The sequence below is a fragment of the Channa argus genome, chromosome 19 (genome assembly GCF_033026475.1).
Source record: "Channa argus isolate prfri chromosome 19, Channa argus male v1.0, whole genome shotgun sequence".
NCBI lineage: Eukaryota > Metazoa > Chordata > Actinopteri > Anabantiformes > Channidae > Channa > Channa argus.
The window spans coordinates 9,054,242-9,077,470 of NC_090215.1; the positions used below are offsets into that span (position 1 = coordinate 9,054,242).

General features: G+C 39.3%; 1 protein-coding gene across 2 annotated transcripts in view; it reads left to right on the forward strand.

Moving 5' to 3' along the window:
* The window catches only part of LOC137104973 (trichohyalin-like), an 84,288-nt gene that overhangs the window by 49,719 nt on the left and 11,340 nt on the right, over nt 1–23,229 (forward strand). Inside the window, exons 13-24 of one of the 2 annotated variants that reach the window (XM_067486894.1) lie at nt 383–571; nt 700–930; nt 2,216–2,317; nt 2,539–2,615; nt 2,910–3,012; nt 4,438–4,675; nt 10,169–10,253; nt 12,787–12,898; nt 20,912–21,021; nt 21,209–21,283; nt 22,328–22,421; nt 22,523–22,563. In XM_067486894.1, the coding sequence (XP_067342995.1) occupies nt 383–571; nt 700–930; nt 2,216–2,317; nt 2,539–2,615; nt 2,910–3,012; nt 4,438–4,675; nt 10,169–10,253; nt 12,787–12,898; nt 20,912–21,021; nt 21,209–21,283; nt 22,328–22,421; nt 22,523–22,563 (1,457 nt within the window). Of the gene's footprint in view, nt 1–382; nt 572–699; nt 931–2,215; nt 2,318–2,538; nt 2,616–2,909; nt 3,013–4,437; nt 4,676–10,168; nt 10,254–12,786; nt 12,899–13,279; nt 13,359–20,911; nt 21,022–21,208; nt 21,284–22,327; nt 22,422–22,522; nt 22,564–23,229 lie in introns of those variants that run through there. The other variant, XM_067486896.1, reaches the window with a different exon arrangement.

The following is a 23,229-nucleotide window of genomic DNA, read 5'->3' on the forward strand; positions in this document are numbered from 1 at the left end:
CAGCAGGATTAATGTGGATGAACTCAAGCTGAGTGTTAGAGCGGGTTTAACTTTCTCAACCTCTCCCCTTGAAAGGTGAACTACTGAAGGATTCCTAGTGTAACACCAGGATTAAGCCTAGTTTCACTTCCTAGGTTCCCCTTTCATTATGGGAGAGGCTACTGTAGAGCAGTATTTTGCACCATGGTAGACAAACTAGAATGCATATATTGTTCTATTTTTCTAGACACCTTTACTCACTGAGCACCACATTAAGCACTGATTTTGTAGTGTTATGATAATGATTTTGGCAGTTGTTGCTATAATAGTTTCCATATCTTTCTAAGTTTATTTATTCTTCATACGTGCATACATTATATCTTCCTACTGCTTTATTCATCAGTTGTTAGCAACACATCACCAGCTGAAAGGAGCCAAGGAGGAGCTGAAAGATGCCAATTTGCAAGCCCAGGAGCAGAAACAGACAACAGCAATTTTAAAAAAGAAGTACATGGCAGCAATGGAAAAGGTGGATAGTGTTCAAGTGCAAGTCAAAGAATTGCAAGAGGAACTATGTTATTCACAGCAGCAGGTACAATACATACAGGTACTATACATCCTGTTCTTGCATGCTTAGTGCTTATAGATATATCCCATTAGCTCCTGATATATTTTACAATACATTGTTCTATTCACTTTAATGTCTTCAATGTTTGGCAGCTAAGAGAGTCTCAATTGGCAACTAAATTAGCGAGGGAAGAACTAGCTGAACTGGAGCGGAGGTACCAGGAAGCGGTTGGCCAGTGGGAGAATTCACAGGAGGCTCTTGACCAGTTAACAGATCAGCTCCAGGCCAATCGAATCCTGCTAAAGGAGAGTCAGCAAAAAGTGGACCACTTCAAAAGTCTGATGGAATCCCTGCAGGAGCAGGGTGACACACTCAAACAACAGGTCAAGAATCACCTGTAGTACATATTAGCTTAAGTAGACAGAGACAGGTACACAAAGAAAAAATAAATTTTTAATCCTCTGCAGATACTGATATTTTTTTTGTTTATATATTGATACTCAGTCCGAACCTTTTTTTCCACTAGAGATCTTTTGTCACTCACAATATTCCTGTTATGAAGATGAAATAATCATTGTACAGGTTAATGCCTTTTAAAATTTCCATGCAACTGTGAAGCATCTCATCACAATCATGATAACAGAGAGAGATGGGGGTATTGGTCCATTAGTCATTGGGGGTAGCGTTTAATTTTAAAATATGGAAATAGTGTTATTCCAATATTTAACAAGAAAAAGTGGATAACATGATCTCTGATGAGTTTAGTTTAACTCTGATTTGTTTCTTTGTTCTTGAGTGTGCACCCAGCTGCTTCCCTACTCCATAACTGTAAATACGTGTGCGTACTGTGTCACTGTACACATGCAAAAGTCTGTGTCTATGCCAGTATTCTTTTGTGCATGTGTGCAGTGGCGTGTGTCACTTTTTTCCTTTTTCTTTCTGTTTTATATTTACTACGTCAGGCAACAAATGAATCATCTTTATTACGGAGAAATTTAATTTGGATGATCTTAACTGCTGCCACCAAGGTCACACGGGCAGAATGTCATTTTAATCCAATCAACTTTAATCTGTTGGTTATAAAAGAGTTAGGCTGTTGAAGAATGGCTGTATCTCTGGCCCTTTATTACACTGGCTAATGACTTTGATTGTGAGCCACCTATCAAGAGGTTAGGGGTTCTTATGGAATCTGAATTCCATATTTGCACCCTGCTAATTCTCTCCCTCATGCTCTCCCTCAGCTAACCCTAAAATGCACCTTTTGCATGAGCAATGAAATTAATTTTGAATTTATTTTTCAGTTTTAAATGTGTTCTTTGCATTTTGGTGGCTTCCTTAAAAGATCAACAGCTTTCCGCTTGTCCATCCAGGGGTCACCACAGCGGAGCACGTTCCCTAGGTTGATTTGCCATGAGTTTTTACGCCGAATGCCCTTCCTGCTGCAACCCTCCCATTTTTATCTGGGCTTGCGACCAGTGCCAAGGTGGCCCTTGGTGGCTGGGAGGTGCCACACCTTCTGGGGTGGGATTCAAACCCATGGCCCGACCTGATGCTCTACCCATTGAGCCACTAGGCCCCTTTGGCTCTCTTTCTTAGTATATGGTTGACTAAAATTAGTCAAAAAGAGCATAAAATCATTTTCTCTCTACCCATTTCACTTGCAAATAGAAACTGATGTTGGAGGGTGACCTACAGCTATATAGACAGATGCATTCTCATTCTAATGACGAGTACCTCAGGCTGGTAAGAAAGAGTCAGCAGCTGCAGGAGGTAAGGTTGTAGATTTTACTGTTTCTACACTTTAAAATTACATATAATGTATCAAGCTTTGTTTTTATAGACTTTATTAAATTTATTTACACTGTAGCTGTATTCTAAAATAACACTTTTGAATTCAGATTTACACATAATGTATAATTTCAGATATTAACAACAGATGAAACTACATACTACGTCTGCACCTTGGTGTGTGTGTTTGTGTGTGTTTCCAGCTCTGCACTGAGCAGGAGGAGCGCCTTGCAGAGTGTGAAAAGGCTATTCTTCAGATGAAGTCAGAGCTGGAGAGACAGTAATAACAGAGTCTATAAAACTCTCATTCTCCTCTGCTGATCCTGGTTCCTGTCCTTGTCTATTCTCTCATGCCCTTCTCATCTGTCTCCATCCCCTACTCTCGCTCTCATTCTCTTTCCAACAGGCACACAATAACATCCTCTATGTAGCATTGAAAATATATTCAGATAATTTCTGTCAATTTATGTAGTCGGTTTTCTATTAAATGTTTTGTTTCATTATGTTTAATGATACCATCATATTTCTATGATCTTCAAACTGGCCAGTCAGTCTCTTTTTTTCCTACACATAGAGCCGAGGAAAAACTAGGTCTGAAGCAAACTCTTGCCAAATCCCACCATACATACCTGAAAAATCGCAACCAGCTGGAACAGGAAGTGTCACATCTAAAAAAGGTAGTAGCACGCCTAGAGCTTGAGCTGGCAGACACCCAAAAAGTATTAAAGTAATGCATTTCTGCTGAGTTGCCCTCTAATTCAGAAAGAGCTGTGTTATTTTTACCTTTATCTTTTCTACTTTTGAATTCAGAGGCCTTTTCCACTGTTACCTATACATGTATATCAGGCTAACCACATTGGATTAAGCACAGCCTTGGATTCGGTTCAAGTTCCCAAAGAGGAATACTCACGCTCCTCACCTCCATCAGAACGACACACCCACCTTTTGTGATTGTCCCGTGATTGCTTGGCAGAAACAAATTACCTCGCCATTAATTAAAGCACCAAACGGTGCCAAGGCTGGTAAAATTGACTCCAATTAAGAGCTCAATGGGACACTAAATATTCAAATTACTCAAAGTGGTGACTGTTGCCTGGCAAAGTGCCAACATTGCTGGCAGTTATAAGCACTTAGTATGTGGATGATGTGTGTGTCTGTGTGCATGTGTGCGTGAACGTGCTTGTGCAGCCTTGCGTGGTGGAAGCTGGAACTTTTGATATGCACGTCATCGTTACCAAGACCAGATACACTCACACACACATTTATGGTATGGTCATAATCACACCTAGGGAAGCTGTAGTAGAGTACTAAATAATTATAGCTTCTTGTCATGTCTTTACCAATCATTTATTCAATATGTATAATCACAAATTGGTTGTGGGGGCAGCCTTGTGGTGCAGTGATTAGCAAGAGAGATCTAGGCTCAAACTTGCTGACCAACCGGGACCTTTCTATCTGGAATATGCGTAGTTACCTCATGCCTGCCTGGGTTTCTTCCCAAAGACATGTATATTAGGTTAATTGGCAACTCTGAACTGCCTGTAGATTTGAATGATTTGAGTCTGTCCCTATGTGTCATTGCAGTCTTTAATAAACTATTGGCGTATTCAATACTTTGTGCCCTACCTCTTGCCCATTGCCAGCAAAAATTGGCTACAGCCCCTGCATCACCCTCTAAAAGATATGTGGAAATGGCTAATAGACGGAGTAGTGAAAGCTACATGGACACCTATTGACTACATTTATTCTGAGTTTAAGAGTTTAAATTTACACCAAGGCTTAGCCACTCGACTGGGTTCTTTCATTAACTAAAAATGTAACATTTACCAAATATGCATGTGTTGTAATAATGTATTGATTTTTTTTTTACCACATAGTTTGAACACAGTTTTGAAAATTGCATGTGGGGGGAGGTACCACTGTTTTCCACTTTTTGTTCTATTATTATTATTATTGTGTCATTGTTTTGAATTTAAATATGATCTTTATTGGATAAATGAAAATGAAAGCAGTAAGGCCAGGTAAGGTATCAAATATCATTAATGTATGCACAAACATTGTTACTTAATCAGTGTTCCTTTTTGGCCTTACTTATGCTGCAGGCACACATGGAACTCGTCAGGCGGTCAGAGGAGGAGCTGAAGGGGGCCTGGCAGGAAGTTGCGATAAGTAGCAAGGAGGTGGATGTACAGAAAGGAGAGGTGCAGAGACTCCAGGACAAGTTACAGGAGGAGGAGGAAAAGTTGAGGAGTGCCATCAGAGAGAAACAGAGTCTGAGCTCTTGCATCAGGCACATGAACCAAGAGATGGAGAAGCTACATAGCAAGCACCAAGTGACAGGTAACAATCAGTCAGTAAATTTCCCATTTTATCTACCCATCTTTCCATTAACCCATCAACATATCAACTTTAAAGTCATTCGCATACAAAAATGTATATATGTTACACTTTTTACATAATTTATTTTTACATTAACCTTCTTTTGACGGATGACCAGTGTGGTTTTTGCTCCTGCACTTGCAAGCAAAAAAGTCAACATGATCCTTTTTATATTATATTTGCAGAACAAGCCACACTGCTGTAAGCTCAATCAGTTGGCTCAAATTAGCCATCACTGATACAGCAATGTTGAGATTCGGTTGCAAGTTATCTGCTCACAATGTTAACTCCTATGCACATACACACACATACATCCTGTAGATAGAGGTTGAATTTAATGGCGTACTGCTTTAGCTGTATGGTAATGATCTAGTTTGTGTGTCTGTACGTGCGTGTCTGCGCGTGCCTGATTGTGGCCTTTGTAGTAGTGTGTCAGTGCAGGAATGGTGATGGCTGGGTCTCTCTGAGCACAGAAATGTCTCATTAAGAATTAACGTACACATCTACGGTCACGCCAGGCAAACACCTCACATACACATGCACATAGCCATTTCACCCAACTCCCACTGCTTTAATTAGCACATACACACTTGCTCACAGAGGTATAAATACGCACACACAGACAATCACCTATTGTCCGCAGAGAGATGAATCTGAGGTCTCTCTCTGTGGTAGACAGTGGCTGGCTTGCTCAGTGAACACTGCTCATTAACAAGATAGAGACAGAAGGACAGTGCTGTGTAGCTTGGCCTTTGTCTGCGATCAAAACACATTCCCTCAACTGTACGTTCCACACAAAACCACATATTATTCAGCTTTTACCTTCAGCAAATACAATCCAGCAATGTAGAGCCTATTGTAATGACTTAAGAAGAATCAAGATGCATTATTATAACAAAGGAGGCATTGTTTACCTGGATATAGCAGTGTCCTGAATAGACTGGGTGAGGAGTCAGCTTGAGAAATTACTGTCATGAACAAAAGGCCTTTTTATTAACATGAAGCCTTTGTCGAAGTTCTTTCCCTGTTTTGAAAATGTTGCCTTGAGTGGTGATTCTCTGCTCTGCTTGATAATAGATCTCCTCTAAGATGGAGAGGATTATAAAAAAACAAACAGGTTAGGATGCAGATAGTTAGAACGGTGATATACTGTACAAAAAGAGGTATAAAATAATCAGAAAACAACATGCTGGAATAGGAACTGCTTGTTACCAGACAATGTTTACTATAATTGCCTGTTTAAGGTTTAATTTTATTTTAGTTTTATACATTGTGTTATATCTTTGTATATGGTCAATATCCAGTAAATTTTCTGTCTCAGCATTTATTACTAAATTATTTATCTGTTAAATAATAATGCTCTGAAATATCAGCATGGCAGTGGCAAATATCAGCTTTAAAAAGCAATAATTGGAGCAGTCCCATATCATTTTTACTGCTGATGTTTAATTTTTCATGGAATTGACAATTTTGTGGTCTGTATTGAGCATTTTTATTTGTTTGGTGAAACCAAACAGGCTGTCTGAGTCCTACAGTTCATTGGGCATATACGTAACTGTAGTAAGAATGTGATGGATATTATATTAAAAGGTCCCCCTGGCCAGATAGAGGGAATGTCAAAGAAAGGGAGGATGTGAAGATGAGTTGGGAACCAAAGAAGTGTCACATCGATGAGATTGAAGCGTCTGAAGGCAGCTGGATTCAATCAGACTGTACCACGAGAGTATGAAGCGAAGGGGAAAAGAGTGATTAAAAAGAAGAGAAAAAAAGTCCTTAAACTTGGCATAAGACTGTGTGTATCAAATTTAATGTCAATCTTTGACAGCATGCATTTACTGTATGGCTCTTTGCTTATGTCCTGGCCTTATAGTGTGTCCAAAGTAAATCACACCTAATAGACCTAATAAACTACAGTACGTGTGTTGCTAAGAGCATACAGGTGTATTGATGTCAACAATGTAGAGCTCCTTTATTTTAGTAATTAGAAGTAAACACATAATTTAAAAATATAGTTTTCAACAAAAAATAGAGTTATCTAGAAAAGTAAATATTGTTTTACTGGTCATTTTCAATGGGAGATGCCGTATAGTATACTCTACACTAAATGGCCAGTTAATTGTTTAGTGAAAAAGAGTTTTCATTCATCAGTCTGGGAAATTCAAATGTTTAAAATATCTAAATTTGACTGATAGTTCCATCTTACATCTTAAATAAGATGTGCTGTGAGGTTGGCCATAATGTGAAATAAATGGGATGCTGTGTGACAACAAATGAAATAACAGCATAAACAAAAACACAATATCCATATTTCCACACTTCCACAAAAACAGAAATGTGATATTACCACCCCTCTGTGCTGCTGATGTGCATTTGCCTAAAGATGATGAAATCATTATTGTGTGTGTGTGTGTGGGTGTGTGTATGTATGTGTGTTTGTTTGCTGCTATCCAATCAGGATCCCTGGACGCACACATGCACAGGCCTCTCTCCTCCAATTCACCTCTATTACTAGCTATAATCCCATTTCACACTCTATCGATCCCCAAAACTGTTGTTCACCGGAACCAGCAGCAAACACTGGCATTTCTCCCCATCATTTCACCACCATTGTTCTTTATTACACAAAGAAGTCCCCCTTTGCCTCAGATCAAACTCAGCCCTGCTGAAATATGAATTATAAATGTATGGCTAATAAAAGAGAAGGGGGGGAAAGAGAGAGAGGGTAGAGAGATAGAGATAGAGAGAAGTGGTTGGTAGAAACATCAGAGAAAATGACTCCTTTACAAGAGTCTATTGATCAGTTTCTATCAAAGTGGGATGTCAGACATGAGATTACCTGGCAGTTTGAGCATTAGGTGCCGTGTGTTATAGCCCCGGGCCCTTGTACCACTGCCAGAGGATTGTAAATAAAGCGGAGAGGAGAGAGCAAGAGGGGAGTGTGTTGGGGTGTATGTGTGTGAGTTTTGAATTGTATGTTTGTGTGTATGTGTGTCTGTTAGTCTTTGTCTTTGTGAGTGCTCAGTGTTGTGTGCATACATGTTTTTTTACTTGTGGTGTATTTGTGTGCATGATAGTGTACGGCTGTGTGCTTACACCTTTTGGCTTATACCCAAAAGCAGTGTTGCAAGCCCATGAAACTTCACAAAGAGAGAGAAAGAGTCTTGGGAGGCTTTGGGACGTCTCCGGGGAGCACCTTAGCCCATATGAATCCCTCAACAAAGCCAAAGGAAGCCCCTATGAAGCCTTATGAAGCTTTTATGAGGGCCAGGCAAGGCCCAGCCTAGCTCCAACCACTGATTCAGGGTTAGCTGGGTTTTCATCCTTCTCATGTTAAAGGTTAGCTGTGAGAGCAGGGTAATCTGACCGCAGATCTGTGATTATAGGCTGATGCTGTATGATGGGCTTTGAAGTTAGTATGAAGGCACTAAAAGAGAGAGATTGAGCGAGAGAGTTAGATTATGAACTAATGTCATACCTTGAGCTGTGAAGCCAGTATAAAGGGGTCAAAAAAGTGAAAGTGCGAGGGACCCAAGATCTTAGATTTTGGACTAATGTAATAACTCATGAGGCCGCTAAAAGCAGGTTGTAAAAGACCTCAGGTCTTTTACAACCTGCTTTTCGTTTAGTGTGTGGACTGATGTACTCCTTAAGCTGAAGAAAGAAAGAAAAGCTGAACAAACAATTGTATTCAAATCAATACTGCGTCCAAACAGACTACAACTTTCAAATCTCAAATTATCAACTTAAGTTAAAATAAACATTTAATTTAAAAGTACTGTGAACATGTATGTCTTGCTGTTTGCATTCTAGTTTTTGTCTCTCTGGAAATGTGTATTTTTAAAACTACAGACGTCTACACTTGATGTATCTAGGGTGTTTGAGGTGTGTGTGTGTGTGTGTGTGTGTGTGTGTATACCGATGCGTTGTTGGGTGCAAATAGCAGAGTTTGTGTAAACGGGCAGTGCATGCAGCTAATTGCTCTCTCTGTGGCCTCCCCTGGCGGAAGGTGTCACTGAGGTCACCTCCAAGCTAACGCCGTGAATGTGAATTTGCTCCCTTGTCTCAAGTTTTTGCATCCTTACTTAATTGATTATTGAGATTCATAGCAAACTCTCACCTTGAGTGTCAGTAAAATAGCCAAGGTAGGGCACATACACAAATAAAAGTGTTTGTACATCGTTAAATATTTAGCAATTCCAGTTGCCGCTTCAGTCTTCCTAGGGCTTCAGTTTAAACAGTTTGGATGCTGCAAAACCATAAATTAATCATAGTTTTATTAAATGTAGGTTTGCTTTTCTGTATTTATTCCTTTTTGGTATTGGTTTTCTCTTCCCTCGATTCAATCTGTGCCAGCGTCAACATCACAGCATGGTGCGTGGACATAAAAGCATTAAAGAATTACACAAAATATTTCTCTATTTCTATTTCACACACTGAAATACACATGCACACCCACAAAGTCAAGGTCCAACCTGTAAATATTCAGCACACACTCATACACTGTAGCACATACACCTCTACATATTCAGTGCACACACCTTCTCAATATTCACTAGCCTTGGCCACTGATGGCTGACAGTTTATGTTATATTCAATGAATACTGAATTTAGTGAAAAGGTTTTAGGAGCTATGAGGAAACATTGACTCACAAAACAGCATACATACAAAAAAAAGGGGGGGAGGAAGCAAATCCTAAATTTTAAATTCAAACTGTAAAGGGCCTGCAAAAGCAAACCCAACCAAGGAACCTAACTGGTGGTTTAGTATGCATCTGCTCAATGTGCTAAACTATTAAGTGTAGGACAATGGGGTTTTATTGCATGTAGACGGAAAAGAGGGCTGAAAAGGGAATGTGATTGAAGGGCTGCAGTCAGGAGTATGAGCTAAAGTAGCCTGCTCAAGGTAAAGAGTGCCATCTATTGACAAAGTTGGGGAGTGCTTCTTTTGTCTCTCAACAAAAGGTCTGCTGCCCCATCTAAGTGTAAGCACTGCAATACGTTGATTCCTTCCTTCTATGCCACTTAAAGGCATTCACTGCCTCTTCTATGGTGGACTTCTTCATTTTGCTTTGAAGGGGACTTGCAGTTCATGTTTTTCCACTTGTGCTGAAATCAACAAAAAGCAATAATCATCTGTTTATATGCATGTTTTCTAAATCATTCCATTAAACGTGATCTTCTGAAAGATGTGAAGGAGAATAACTGTGCAAATCATTACTGCCTATGTCGCCTTTATTTCTTTACATACAATATCAACAGAATCAACTCAGCCTCAAAATACAAGACAATCTTATTGATGACGAAGTTGGAAAATGTCTCTTTTTTTTTTTTTTTTTTTTTTTGTCATGTGGTCATTTGGGTTAGGCCTTCTTGCTTATGAATCTTGACCAAGAGTTTCTGAACTGAACTGTTGCTGTTTATCTCACACTTTATTTCTCTGTCTCTCCTGCTCAGTGAAGGAGTTGGCAGCCCGTGCAGAGGAGGTGAGGCAGATGGAGGAGTGCCTGAGTGAAGGAAAGCTAGCAGAGGAGAAAATAAGGTAAGGAGGGAGAGAGGGAAAGAAGCTCCCTCTCTTATCCCTTTTTCCATCGTCCCCTGTGTAAGCTCAGTAATCAAAAACATAACTTTTTTTTTCGTGCGGCATACAGTAGTGTTTAACTGAACATGTGTCGAAAAGAACAGCCCTTGAAATACATACAATATTTAAGAAAGTGTACAAAGCAAAACAACCAGACTTTTAAGTTCTATCAAACATTGAGTTTGACTTTACTGTCCCGCGTGTCAGATGTAAGTGAGAAACTCTGTGTTGATGGTAGATGCTAGGCCATAGAGTTCATAGTTCAGAGGTGAGACCTCTGGTTGACCCCTGTGTGTCACCAGGGCTGCGGTGATGACATCAGCAAGCATGTATCACCCAGTAGAGAGCGTGTTTGTGTGTTTCTGTTTGTGCACACATAGTTGTGGTTGTGGCTTTGGCTTCGACATGACCTCACTGCAACGGTCTCCCTCTCAGGGAGTTTCTTGGTTAAGTTGAGCCATGGAACGTTTTCATCGTCAACTGGCAATTTAAAACTCGGCATGGAGACTCTATAGGTTACATTTTGAATTATTACATTTTATTACATTTAAACCAATTTTAAGTACTGGATGGTAAAACAATCACTGTGTCTGCATATCATATCCATTTGCAGATTCATGCTGTTTACTGTTAACCCAGTATTATCTAATAACTGCAAAGACATGAAAGGTTTTTAAGCAACAACACCATACTAATGGCTTCCATCTGTGCTGTGGGAAATCCCCTCCTTTCTCCACAGGATGCCTTCTCTCTTTCTTTTCTCTCTCTCTCCTGCTCTGTTCATCCTATCATGTGTTCTCTCCATGGACCAATCTATCAGGCATTTCTTTCCTTTTTGTTTTGGCTGTTCTGCTTCTCCTTTAGTTTTTCCTAACACTGTTTCTCTATTAATAGCAGTTTTAATTTTACTGCTGAAACATTTAGGCAATGAATGCGTGCTGAAACACACATGAATGTGTTGAGACATAGACAGAAAGTTAACTTTAATTTTTGTAGGTAAACACATTTCAGAGTTTAGACATTAAATCTTTTTCATTTGAAAAGATAATTTAAACTGCCAGTTTGTTGCTAGCTACGCTTATATAAATGCTAAGATTGACTTTCTCATGCCATTTTATAACAAATACAGTAAGCATATTAGTTAAACATACAATACACCATTTTAAGATTGGTGACCTAAGAGTTTGAGACACTGACCATGAAATCAGCATCCATCTGTCACACTCCTTCTTTATCGTCCACTCTCAAACGACAATGTAACGAGACAAAATAACCTAAAAATATGTATAATTGGAGTTTTTTTGTCACTTAGACAGATGACAGACAATCAGTTAGCAACACTTTTGGTTAAGGAATTTTTAAAATATAAATTCTGTCCCAGCTTCTCGTGTGAACTTTTTTTTTAATCATCTGAATATAGTAAATCACATATATTCATCTTTTGAACTATGCGTTGGACAAAATGTGTTTTTAGAAAAAACTGTGGTGCATTTTTTTTGCCTTTTATTAAGCGATTAACTGATTAACTACCAGAAACCCTGTCAATAATAAAACCATTGCACCCTTGAATATTAAAATCTACAGTGACAGGTCTTTGACATTCAATACTTTAAATGTTTAACTGTAACTAACAACAAAGGAAGTATAGAGGGAGAATGGTCAAAATTAAACTCTGCATTTGTATTGTTTTTTTTTCATATTTTATATGACAGTTTAACACAAATGCCAATAAAAACTAATAGTCGGATTCTGACTTTGTGGTCTCTCCCTGCATACTCTCTTTTTGAACTTCAGATCATGGTCCCAAAACTTTTGCCCGAAAAATATATTATTATACTTACTATTCAAAAACACTACTAATTCCTCTTTTTGTATATATTTTCTTTTATAAGTGTGGGGGTTGTTTGTTTTGGTCTGTGTGTGTGTGTGTGTGTGTGTGTGTGTGTGTGTGTGTGTGTGTGTGTGTGTGTGTGTGTGTGTGTGTGCATGGAAGGGGTTGGTGGGAGTGTTGAGGCTCACTGAGCGGCCAAAGCGAGGCTGTGGAGGGAGGTTTGTGGAAATGGTAATCATTTGTCGTATTGATCCCGCTGTAGCCAGGCCAGCCGGCGCACACAAACCCACTCACACACATGTACACACACACACACACCGACAAACACTACCAGACTCACATACACACAGATGCACAGTTGCGTGGCAGGAATAGACCCCTTCATATTGATCCCCTTCACATTCCCTTAGCTTCGCTGCCACACACACTCACACATACACACCCACACACATACTTACACTTCTGGGCCTACAGATCTGGATTTTAAAGTAACTTATAGGAGTGAAATACTTTAGATATGGTTGTGTTTCGAAACATTTCTGGTGAAAATGAACATAAAATAAAAAAAGACACCTAAGATGTTGCGTTGACTAATACAAATGGGATATAGTATTAATCTTGTTTTACAGTAAGACTTTAAATTGTTTTTGTGTGTTTGGGCAGATCAATGGCCATGAGTCTGGAGAAGGAAGTGGTAGAGCTCACGAAGAACCTTCAGCAGGCTGTTGATCAGAAACTCAAGGCAGAAAAAGAAAAAGAAAACGCACAGGACCAGGTAAATGAAAACACTCCAGACCTGAGTGACATAGAAGGCTCTGCAGACAGTTCAGAGTTTTTGTTTAAAGCACCAGGGCATTGTGCAGGTGTGATGTTGGCCATTTGAACCATGCTGCCTGAAAGCTACTCTAAAATAGTTGTACCACTTCATATAATTTAAATCGAGTCATCTAATCCATGTGCCAGTTGTAAAATTGATTTTTCTGGTTCACTGTATCTTTTATTTAGTATGTTAAATAAATATTTGAGCTACATCTACTGTACTACATACAGTAATACTAATACACATATGTTAACGTTTCCTCTCCTCTCCTCCCATGCCCTCCAACATCCCACCCCACCCAACACCACCACCCCCCTCTACCTTTTTGATGATTAGTGGCATATATCCGGTGCTAGAGCCCGGATTATCTTGTCCAAGAGAGGGAGGGGTGTGTGCGGGACCTAAACCTGGCAAGGTGATTTGGAGCATTAATTCCTGGGTGTAATATTCCCTGATATTCCCTAATGTTCTGCCTGGGAGCGTGGGGGAACCTCAGGGGAGAGCGGTTGTCAGAGCTGAGCCGCCGCTGTACAAAGGCAGAATAGATAATTAAGGGTAAAGCCATGACGGGGAAGTGATGTTCATTTAGATTCAACAAACTTTGAGTTCAGTCTTAAACGCCCTTGCACCATGGTGCTCTTTTGGATCTTAATTTTGCTTTTTGTTCAGTGTGTTCTTATAGTTACTCAAATTCTGCCTTTGATTCTGTCTTTCTCTCTCTTTTTCTCTCTCTCCCCATGTTTTATGTCTTACCCTCTCTTTTTCACTCATGTTTTTCCATGTGTTCCTCTCTTTCTATGCCCCCCCGCCCCTTTTTTTTATTTTTTTTTGTCCTTGGCCTAAAATCACAGTGGTGAAATTGTTGGTATGATTGCAGTCAATGTCACAACACAAATAGAGTTAAACTTCTTGGGGCATGTAAAACAAGCCTTTTAAATAAGTGTTTTATTAGTTTTTTCTATAATCGTACTTCTTGCTCTGAATAATTAGTCTGGTTAACATTTTTTTACTTTGCCAACACATTGTTACTTAAAATAAGTAAATGTTAATATTAAAATATTGTCCAGCTCTAGGCTAAAACGATATCATTTTGAGTTACTGTACAATTTGAGTTCTTTTTGCGATCGATGTCCAGATTCAGTTTTCCCTTTCTTAAAGAAATAGCACTTTGTTGTGGCAAATATTCATATTCTGTTCTTTTCCAAGAGGTAAATAAGAAGTTTGATACCAATGTGCTAACTCTTTAGGCTAATGTAAGCCAAATGTCAGTCAACAAAATGTATTTTTCAGCACCTGGTAATGGTGACTAACTGACATGTTTAATCTGTAAAAGCACAGTGTGGGAATAGATTCAAAAGACAATAAATTCAAAATCAGTTAATTTAAGTTATGTATCAATATGTAAATGTTAGATAAACAGGAGAATAGTCAGCGTAGGAGTCCCATTACCTTTAATCAGAAACGATCTGTTTCAACAGCTTATGCTAAGCTAACATATACCATATTTAATGGAAAAATACAGTATAAAAGTGGCCAAACAACAACCTACTTCTTCAAGGCACTGTGGCTATAACACCACCAGCAGGATTTAGTCAGTACAATAGTAGCCAGCCCCTGCTGGTTTGAAAAAGTAGATCAGTTCAGAAACCATTCTGGCTTTTGTTTGGCTGATCACTTCAGTTGGTGTTAGTTTAATGTAAAACATGGGTCTTTTGAACTTAATACACTATGTTTTTTAAGTGATTCAGTTAATCAATCAGGTAATCAATCAGTCAATCTTTTGCTGTAGTGAATTCTTTGGGAAAGAGAGAGAGAGAGAGTGAGAGAGAGTGTGAGTGTGTGTGTGTGTGTGTGTGTCTATTTGGCTTTGTGTACTGTAAGTATAGTCAGTGGCTGCCTACTGCTCTCATATACAGATTGTTACATTTCCCCTTGGCATTCTTGCTGTCTTTCATCATTTCAACAACAGGTGAGCCTTTCAATGAATATGACTCCAAAAAGTGTTTAAACGCCAGTGTGCTGGCCGTTCTGGCTAGGACTCCTTCATTAGGTCCCAATCTCTGTTATTGACCTGCAGAAGATGAATTATCCACTGGTAAAAAAAAATCAAAGGGTTTGAAATGGTAAATGGTACACTACAGTGGCCTATAGAGGAAATCTATATTACAAATTGCCTCAGTGCACAGTAGCTGAACCTCAGATAGCTCTTTCGTTTTCCGTGTGTATGTCTTTCGTGTGTGTGTGCGTGTGTGTGTGTGTGTGTGTTTGGGGTGGGGGGTGGTGGGCTACATAAATGGTATTGTTTGTGTTGTCTGTGTCTGTTTAGTGTCTCTTCTATGATATGAATAAAATTATTTGCATGCATGGTGGTCAGCTCTGTGCTTACATACACACACACACACACACACACACACACACACACACTTTGCTCAATCACATCTCTGCATGAGTCCAGTTCAAATGCAAGTCATGGTAAACATGAGACATGCTGTGTTATTAATCAGATCATCCCTTTACTTTTCTCTCTGTCTCTCTTTCTCTTTCACATGCATACATATACACCCATTAACAAACACACAGACAGACAGACACACAGACAGACAGACAGACAGACACACACACACACACACACACACACACACACACACACACACACACACACACACACAATCACAGTCATTAGTGTGTTTACCACAACCCCTTTTATCATGGAGTAAAACATTTCTAACAGTTTAATGAGAATTTGCAGACAAGGTTTTAAATAGCAAATGCTCATAAACTTTTCCTAGTTTTCCTAGATCTTTACAACTATTGATGTCATTATAGAAATACAATTAGACAGTAGGTTTTAATCACTCGGAGACAGTGTGGGGACTGCCTGGTGGTTAGGGAGACAAGTCTTGGACCTGCTTAAGTTTCTTTGAGCAAGACATTAAATCGGACCCAGTTCAAAGAGAGCTTATCTGTTACCTCATCTTTTCAGGGGGTAAGATGCACAGTATTATATCTTTACCTGAAATGGAATGGACGGCATTTGGTGTCTCCATGTGTTTTTGTGTGTCTCATCCCCTTCAAACGCAGCTCATTAGTCTACAGTGCTGTAATTCATTTAGGACAGACAGTCGAGACTAACCACATTTGTTTTTATTGCTTTTTTTTTTTAGTCCTCCTTGTGTTGTCTCTATACCTTTGTGTCCCTCTTAGCTGTCACACATTGTCTTCCTCTTTCAAAGAAATATGAGTTTTTTTGGGATATGGATGTAGATGGAGGAACACAAAACAAAGCCACAGAGAGCTGTTCTTTGCAAAGGTTCATGGATGGGGCACATAAGGTATGAAATATTCAAACCAGAACATTTGATAGGGACCATTTTGAAATAGGCACGTAGATAGTTAGGCAGTTAGGTTATTTCTCTCCCTCTTTTTTAAGTATGCTGATTTACATTTGTTCTTTAGTTGTACTAAATGTGTCTTTACGTTGTTAGTTTAAGCAACATGCAAGGGCAAATTTATCTCAGTTAATTTTCAGAGTGTATTTTGTGCACCTGTCTGATCATGACTATGTTCAAGGTTTACAACACTTAAAATATGAGTGAAAATGGGTCTTTACAAATTATACCTGCGACCCATTTAACAGGGTCTACTTTTAAATAAAGTAAGAATGCTATTATTATAATTATTCAAGGCTAACCTTAGCTGCAAGTTTTATTCTACTAAAGTCCTCTTTAGATTCCAAAAGAGATTTGTAATTTTACTCTATTCAAAGTCATCTCGACCTCAGACTAAAGAATAATGACAAGTTAGTAGTTGTCAAAAAAGGACCTGCAGTAGGACACTACAAGTACCACGCTCTCTAAAAGCTATGTATGACACACTCATGTGTTGAGTGCTGGTCTGTTTCTCTGTACCATAAAATGAACAAATAGATTTTTTTTTTTACTACAAATATTTAATGTGGAGAAAATAATTATTTATATATAAACATCACACAATGCTACTTTTTTTCTTTTCACTTATTTTGGAGCCTTTAGTTAAGTTACTGAGAAATGAATAGAAAAAGCAATGGGAATACTGCATGTCACAGCAGAGCAGGGCTGCCAGTTTTTAGCTAGACTTGCTCTAAGTGATCATCACTAGAAAATATGTTAACAATAAAAATCTAAAATTGTTTTTTTGTGTGTGTGTATGTGTTGGTCACCTGAACAACTAAATGCTGGCCTGTTTGACGTCCTCACATCCAAGCCACATTCATAGATTGCTATTGTAAGAGGTTTCTGACTACTGTAGCAGTCTCGTAACCTCCACAATACTGTTCGCATCGTTTCTCTAGTAATCCTGCTACACTACTCCAACCTCAAAAATGAACCAACCCTAATAATGCAAAATTGGCAGGAATTGAATTGATGAATACAAAGGCTGGGTATTGCTTAAAATGATAATATCATTGACATGATGAATTAAACTTTTTAGACTTCTATAAAACATAATTTTTCAACTAAAAATCAAACAAAGTTAAATGTTGCATAAACATAAACATTCCTAAATAAAATGCAGTCTAAAATTGTTGTAGACTGTTGTAGTCACTGACTGACTAAAGGCTACGTGAAGAAATTTCAAAATTTTAAAATAGTGTTTGGTGCCAGCTAACTGTGTTTGACAGTTTCTCACACAAAGTCCTATGAGTTACTTTTACAACTCACACTAAAACCTTGCTGTGAAGTTGCAAAGAAATATCTAACAAGAAGGGTAATGTAGCTATGCTCATGCAGGCTAGATCCAAGATAGGGGACTTTAGTAATGGCAAGTCACTGATAAACAACCCAGCAGCATTCGTAGGACCATGTTTGATGAAAGGACTTTGGAAAAGAAGTCAGGCCATGCAGCAGCAGATGAAGGTAATTAAAGAAGCCATCATCAGCATCATTAATATGCTAGATCTGCTGTGGCCCACTGACTAGTCTAATGGAGAACATGTCATCATCGTCACCATTAGGGAGAGTGGGACACACACAAACACACGCACACACAATCTTAATCTTAATGTTGGGTCACGCCATGATTATCACCATTAAGCCTAGAGTGAGAAGACCTGCTTAAGAAACCTCATTCTCTCCTGCCATCATACGTGCACTCATACAGTACACACACACACACACACACACACACTTGTAGATCTTTAATTCAGTCACTGTGAGTGATAAGCATGCATATTTAAGTGATGTCAGGCCTGTTGGGTCTTTTAATTAGACAGAATGAATGAATGTTTTATAAAAACGTGTTTAACAATAAATGTGTTCATTAATTTGATGAGAGGATGTGCTCTGATGAGCTGAGTGGAACAGAGTAATGGCTCGTATTCAGCTCCGGCGTTGGATGGTAGCAACAACCAGGCTATTTGTTTCCGATTTTTCTCTCATCTCTGTTTCCCTTGCTTTACCCAAAAAAAGTTAACTTTAAATTATGTCTATCCCACAACCTTGGACAGTTTGGTCTCCTAGAATGGACTTAGTCCTCTATAGTTAATGTGCAGCATGACATTAGGCCACAGTTCAATGGTAAATAGAAAAGATGGAAAGTCCCCTTCTTCTTTTGTTTCACTGTGGTAGGCTGTGTGTTTTGTAATAAAAGTTCTTTCAGTCATTTCAGTCAAGTTTAGAAGAAAGATTGTCCATCTTGTATCTTTTGTCAATAAAAAGTCTGGGCTATATCAAAATGATAAATACTGTTGCAGCCACTGTAAAGATTCCAAATCCTTCACCAGCACCACAGTACAAAACACATTCTCCAGCACAGGATTAAAAGAACCGGTGATATCACCAAACTTAGTTATACTGTAAGTGTGTCCCAAATGCATTTTGTTGCCCCTTTTAGCCCCCATCATCTACTAAAATATTTGTGCAACAAAACCAATCTAAATGTTAAGCAGGTATGCTACTTTATTACTCCCCCTCCCCTTGCAATCGCACCAGCCACCTTCTGCCATTTTTCTTTTTTTTTTTTTCTTTTCCAAATGTCCTCCTCTCTCTCACGCACTCTCCCTCTTTTTCTCACACACCCTTTCACTGCCTCCCTTGACACTGGTGGAAACAGAGTGATGGTGTGTAATTTAGTCCTAATCACAACATCAGACTTTTGTGCTGCGATTTACATCCCTCCACCAGCCGAACCAGTCAGACAGTCAGGAGGGAGATGTTAATGTGAGACCGCAGGTAATTACTGTCATTACAGCTCACCACAGATCCTGCCACTGTGTGCATGTCTGTATGTGTGCCTGCGCATGTGGAGATGTGTGCAGAGGCATTGTGAGTGTGCGTGTGCTTTTTGAGGACTTGAATGCCATGGTTTGATATTTTTGTGAGTAATAGGGAAATAGGTATATTAATGTGGGGTTAATGTAAACTTCTGAACGTGAAGATGTACCGGTGCATGAGACCAAACATAAGTGAAATCACAAACAACAGGGGCTTCACAATATTTAATCTATCATTGATTTGTGTAATTAAAATTGATGCCCTGACTCTTTACTCATCAGAATTGATTGATTTGCAGGATGTGATTACATTGTTTCTACTGTTCTTTTTTGGAAGAACAATATTACCAGTAGATACACAATACAGAGGGCCAAGTGTTTCTGACTGGCACAAAGAATAAAAGTTGATGTTTCAGCAGCTGATCAGAATGACTGTGTTGTAACCTCTACGGAAAGATTCCAAGAAGAAAACCTTTCCTCAAAAAAACAGGACAAAAGTTGTGCCAGAGCAAACATTGCCAGAGAACATGAAAAGCAGCCTGATGAATTCTGGCTGCACAGCCTCTGGTCAGATTAAACCACTTCTGTCCCCCCCTTCCACTTTTCACTCTAATTGGCATGTCCTCTGTGTTGTCCTGTTCCACTGAAGCAATCTGATGATGAAATGAAGGATAATTGTTTGTTTTAATCAATATTTTGATTACGCCAGCAAACTGTGCTTTCGTTGAGTTCTGCTTCAGCAGAATCAGCTGTCTTATTATATTTGTGTTACGGTTTACTCTGTGGTGTTTTTCAGATCAGCAAGAAGATATTTTGGTATACATGTGGTAATCTGAATACACAGACACACAAATGCACACAGTACAATCCACACAGCAGTTGATATTTTGACATTTCTGGTTAATCATATGACAATTTTGGATACTTAAATCGTGGCCCACATATTGGAAACTTTTTTCAGGTTTGCCCAAGTCTTTGTTGGAAGAGGGTATGGTATATCAAGGTGTTTCCATGGCGATAAGAGTAATGTGTCAGGGTCCCCAGAGTTTAGGCCTGGAAAGGTCCTGACTGATAAGCAAAATGAAAAAGTCAGCAGTTTGGCCAGTACCATCCCATTTCTGTTTGCACCCCACACCTGTCTTCTCCTCCCTCAAATCTTGTCTTCAGTCTTGTGCTCTCCCCCATCATTCATCATTCTTCTTTCGCACCGGCTTAAAATCTCAGTCTGGTATTTATACCTGCACCTCTAAATGCCACCTCTTTTATTTCCCATTATCCTCCATTTAGCTAAGTTTTTGTATTGTTTTGCTATTATGTTCTATTTTGGATATATTTGTTTTCACCCTTTCTTTGCTTCCCATCTATTAGAACCCTTACTTATCACCTTCCTTTTTTTTACATTTGTGGCTGCATCCACCTGTTTTTATACTGCATATGAAGAGTGTGTGTGTGTGTGCGTGTGTTTGTGTGTGTGTGCAGAGTGAGCAAGAGCCTTAAACCAATCTAAATTTGTGAAGCAGATGTTAGATATCTTATCCTTGAAAGACAGCAATATTTATACGCTTCAAAACTCTGTTTTCAATTAATGTCTTGCAGGTTTGTTTATCACTAGTCCAGTCAGAATAGAGAACAGTTGTTTTTGGTGAATAAAAAGTAAGTATTGGCATATAAACCACAGTACACTAAACTACTAACATTGACTTTGACTTTTACTGTAGGTGGACACACTCCAATTGGAGCTGGAGGTGACACGGTCAGACAATGCCAATCTTCGCCGTGAAAGCAACCTGGTCATGACCAATGTCAAATGTTGGATGGCTGAACAAAGGTACTGTATGAATATACTTAAGAATAACATGTTTTTAAAACATTTTCCACTGGCATAAAAATGAATGAATAAGAAAATTTAATTAAATGCAGAGTTTTCTTTTGAATTTGTGGATTAATAGAATCTTTCAATTTTATCTATTTATTAATGTTATGCATGTTAAATGTCTTGCCTGGTCTTCTTTCAGGGCTGCCAATGACAGCCTCATTATCCAGATGAAGGCCCAAAGCAAGATGGTCCTCATTTTCACCAAAGAGAAGGAGTGAGTATTTCTTTTTGACTGAGATTGTGAACTATTGTTTGTGTATGGGCATCTGTGATTTTCTAATTCCTGTTCAATATACTTGTTTAATAAAATGAATAAAAATGGCAGGGAAAGCAGCACAGCTAACATGACACCTGCAAACTAGGTCACCTTTACCACCTGAAGAACATCTGTTCCGAAAGTGCACCTGTGTTTATGTATGTATGTATGTATGTATGTATGTAATGTTTGTGTCTGTGTTGGAGATTATGGGGGATTCACTTGCACCTGATAATCTTTTTGCATGTCTGCATCATGATGACTCACACGCACACACAGTACACAAACAGACATGGGCGTGACTTGTTCCTGTTTCCAGAGATCAAAGCAAGTCAGGTTGTCATCCCACCCCCCTGTAGTGCCATACTTCCCGCAGCCCCACCTAGTAGCATCGTGTGTCTGCTGCGTTTTTCCTCGCTGCAATATCTCAACCTAAACTGTGTGTTTGTATGTGAGTAACCTGTCGCAAAGGTAACAGACTTTATGCACACGGAAACACACCAGCTCCAAAAAGCTGTTTCACAGAATTTTTCTACCTCATACTCAGCACATAATACAAAATGTGATGGTTCTAAAATACTTCCCCTCCCATAAAATGAAACTATTTCATGCTTCTGTTGTGTAGCATAATAGTACAATAAACATCAAAATGAGAACTTGTTTTAATAGTTGTGGATACTAAGAATGTGTGGCATAACAAAATTCTGAAATAAATAGCCACAAGGGTGAATGATAAACGTGTGCGGAAATATAGCATTTCATTATAATAGGCCGCGATACCGGGTGTGTGTGTATGTGTGTCAGAGATAATGGCTGAGCTGTTAGTTAAAGGCTGGTATGGAAGCAAAGACAGACACCATTGCAGATGCTTGGTGGAATATTTTGTCTGTCATGTTAACAAGAGCCCCTTGATGATAATAGGTGTCTCTCTTTCTCTGAGTGTGCCTCTCTATGTATATTTCTCAGTTTAACTTTGTCTCCATATCTCCATCGCTTTGTCAGACATCTTCAGGAAGCTAATGACACCTTGAAGGCAGAGGTAAAGAGACTGCAAGCAATGGCGGATGAGAAGGAGAGGGACATGGAGTGCTTCAAGGTGAACAAGTGCACATAGAAAGACGATGAACTACATATAGGGAGAGACAAAAGAGAGTAGATCATAAACAGCTTTGTTTTTCGTTTTATAATTGTTTGCAGGGGCAGATCCAATACCAGAGCATTCAGCAAGACAAGAGAACGTGAGTCATGTCTGTGTGTGTCTGTGAGTGTGTGTTAGAGACTGTACAATTACACGTATGTATTTGTGTGCATCCATCAGCTGATCAGAGTTTAGCATTCACATCCAACAAAAGCGTTGCCCACCATGTTTCGCTCTTTCACACGCAATCTAGCCTGAACAAAGCTGATGATGATAATAACAGCAGGAGTGCTAAGTTGTGAATGAAACACCCTGTGGGCCTAGCCACCTGTGTGTGCCTGCATGCGTGTGTGCGTGTGTGTGTGTGTGCGTGCGTGCGTGCGTGCACATGTTGTGTCTCTTCAGTCTGAATATGTTATTCATGCTGGGCCTTTAACAATGATTACACTCCAATCACGGGACCATCGTCTCCTGCTTGCCACCCCCATGGCTGTCAAATAGCATTCATCAATAGAGGGAAGATATATTCATTATGTTCATTAAGGCAATGAGAATGAATGTGGCACAGATGGTATTGGGTGCAGGATGGAAGTGAGAAAGGAGGGTGTGTGCATTTGGGAGAGGGTGTTTGTGGGGGCACCTGCCTGCAGTAGCACCCCCCACCCCACATACCCTTCATACCCCCAGTGTGACCCCATAAGGTCTGTCTCATTAACCACACCCCACCCCCACCCCTCCCCACCTTGCCATGTTTTACACACATGCA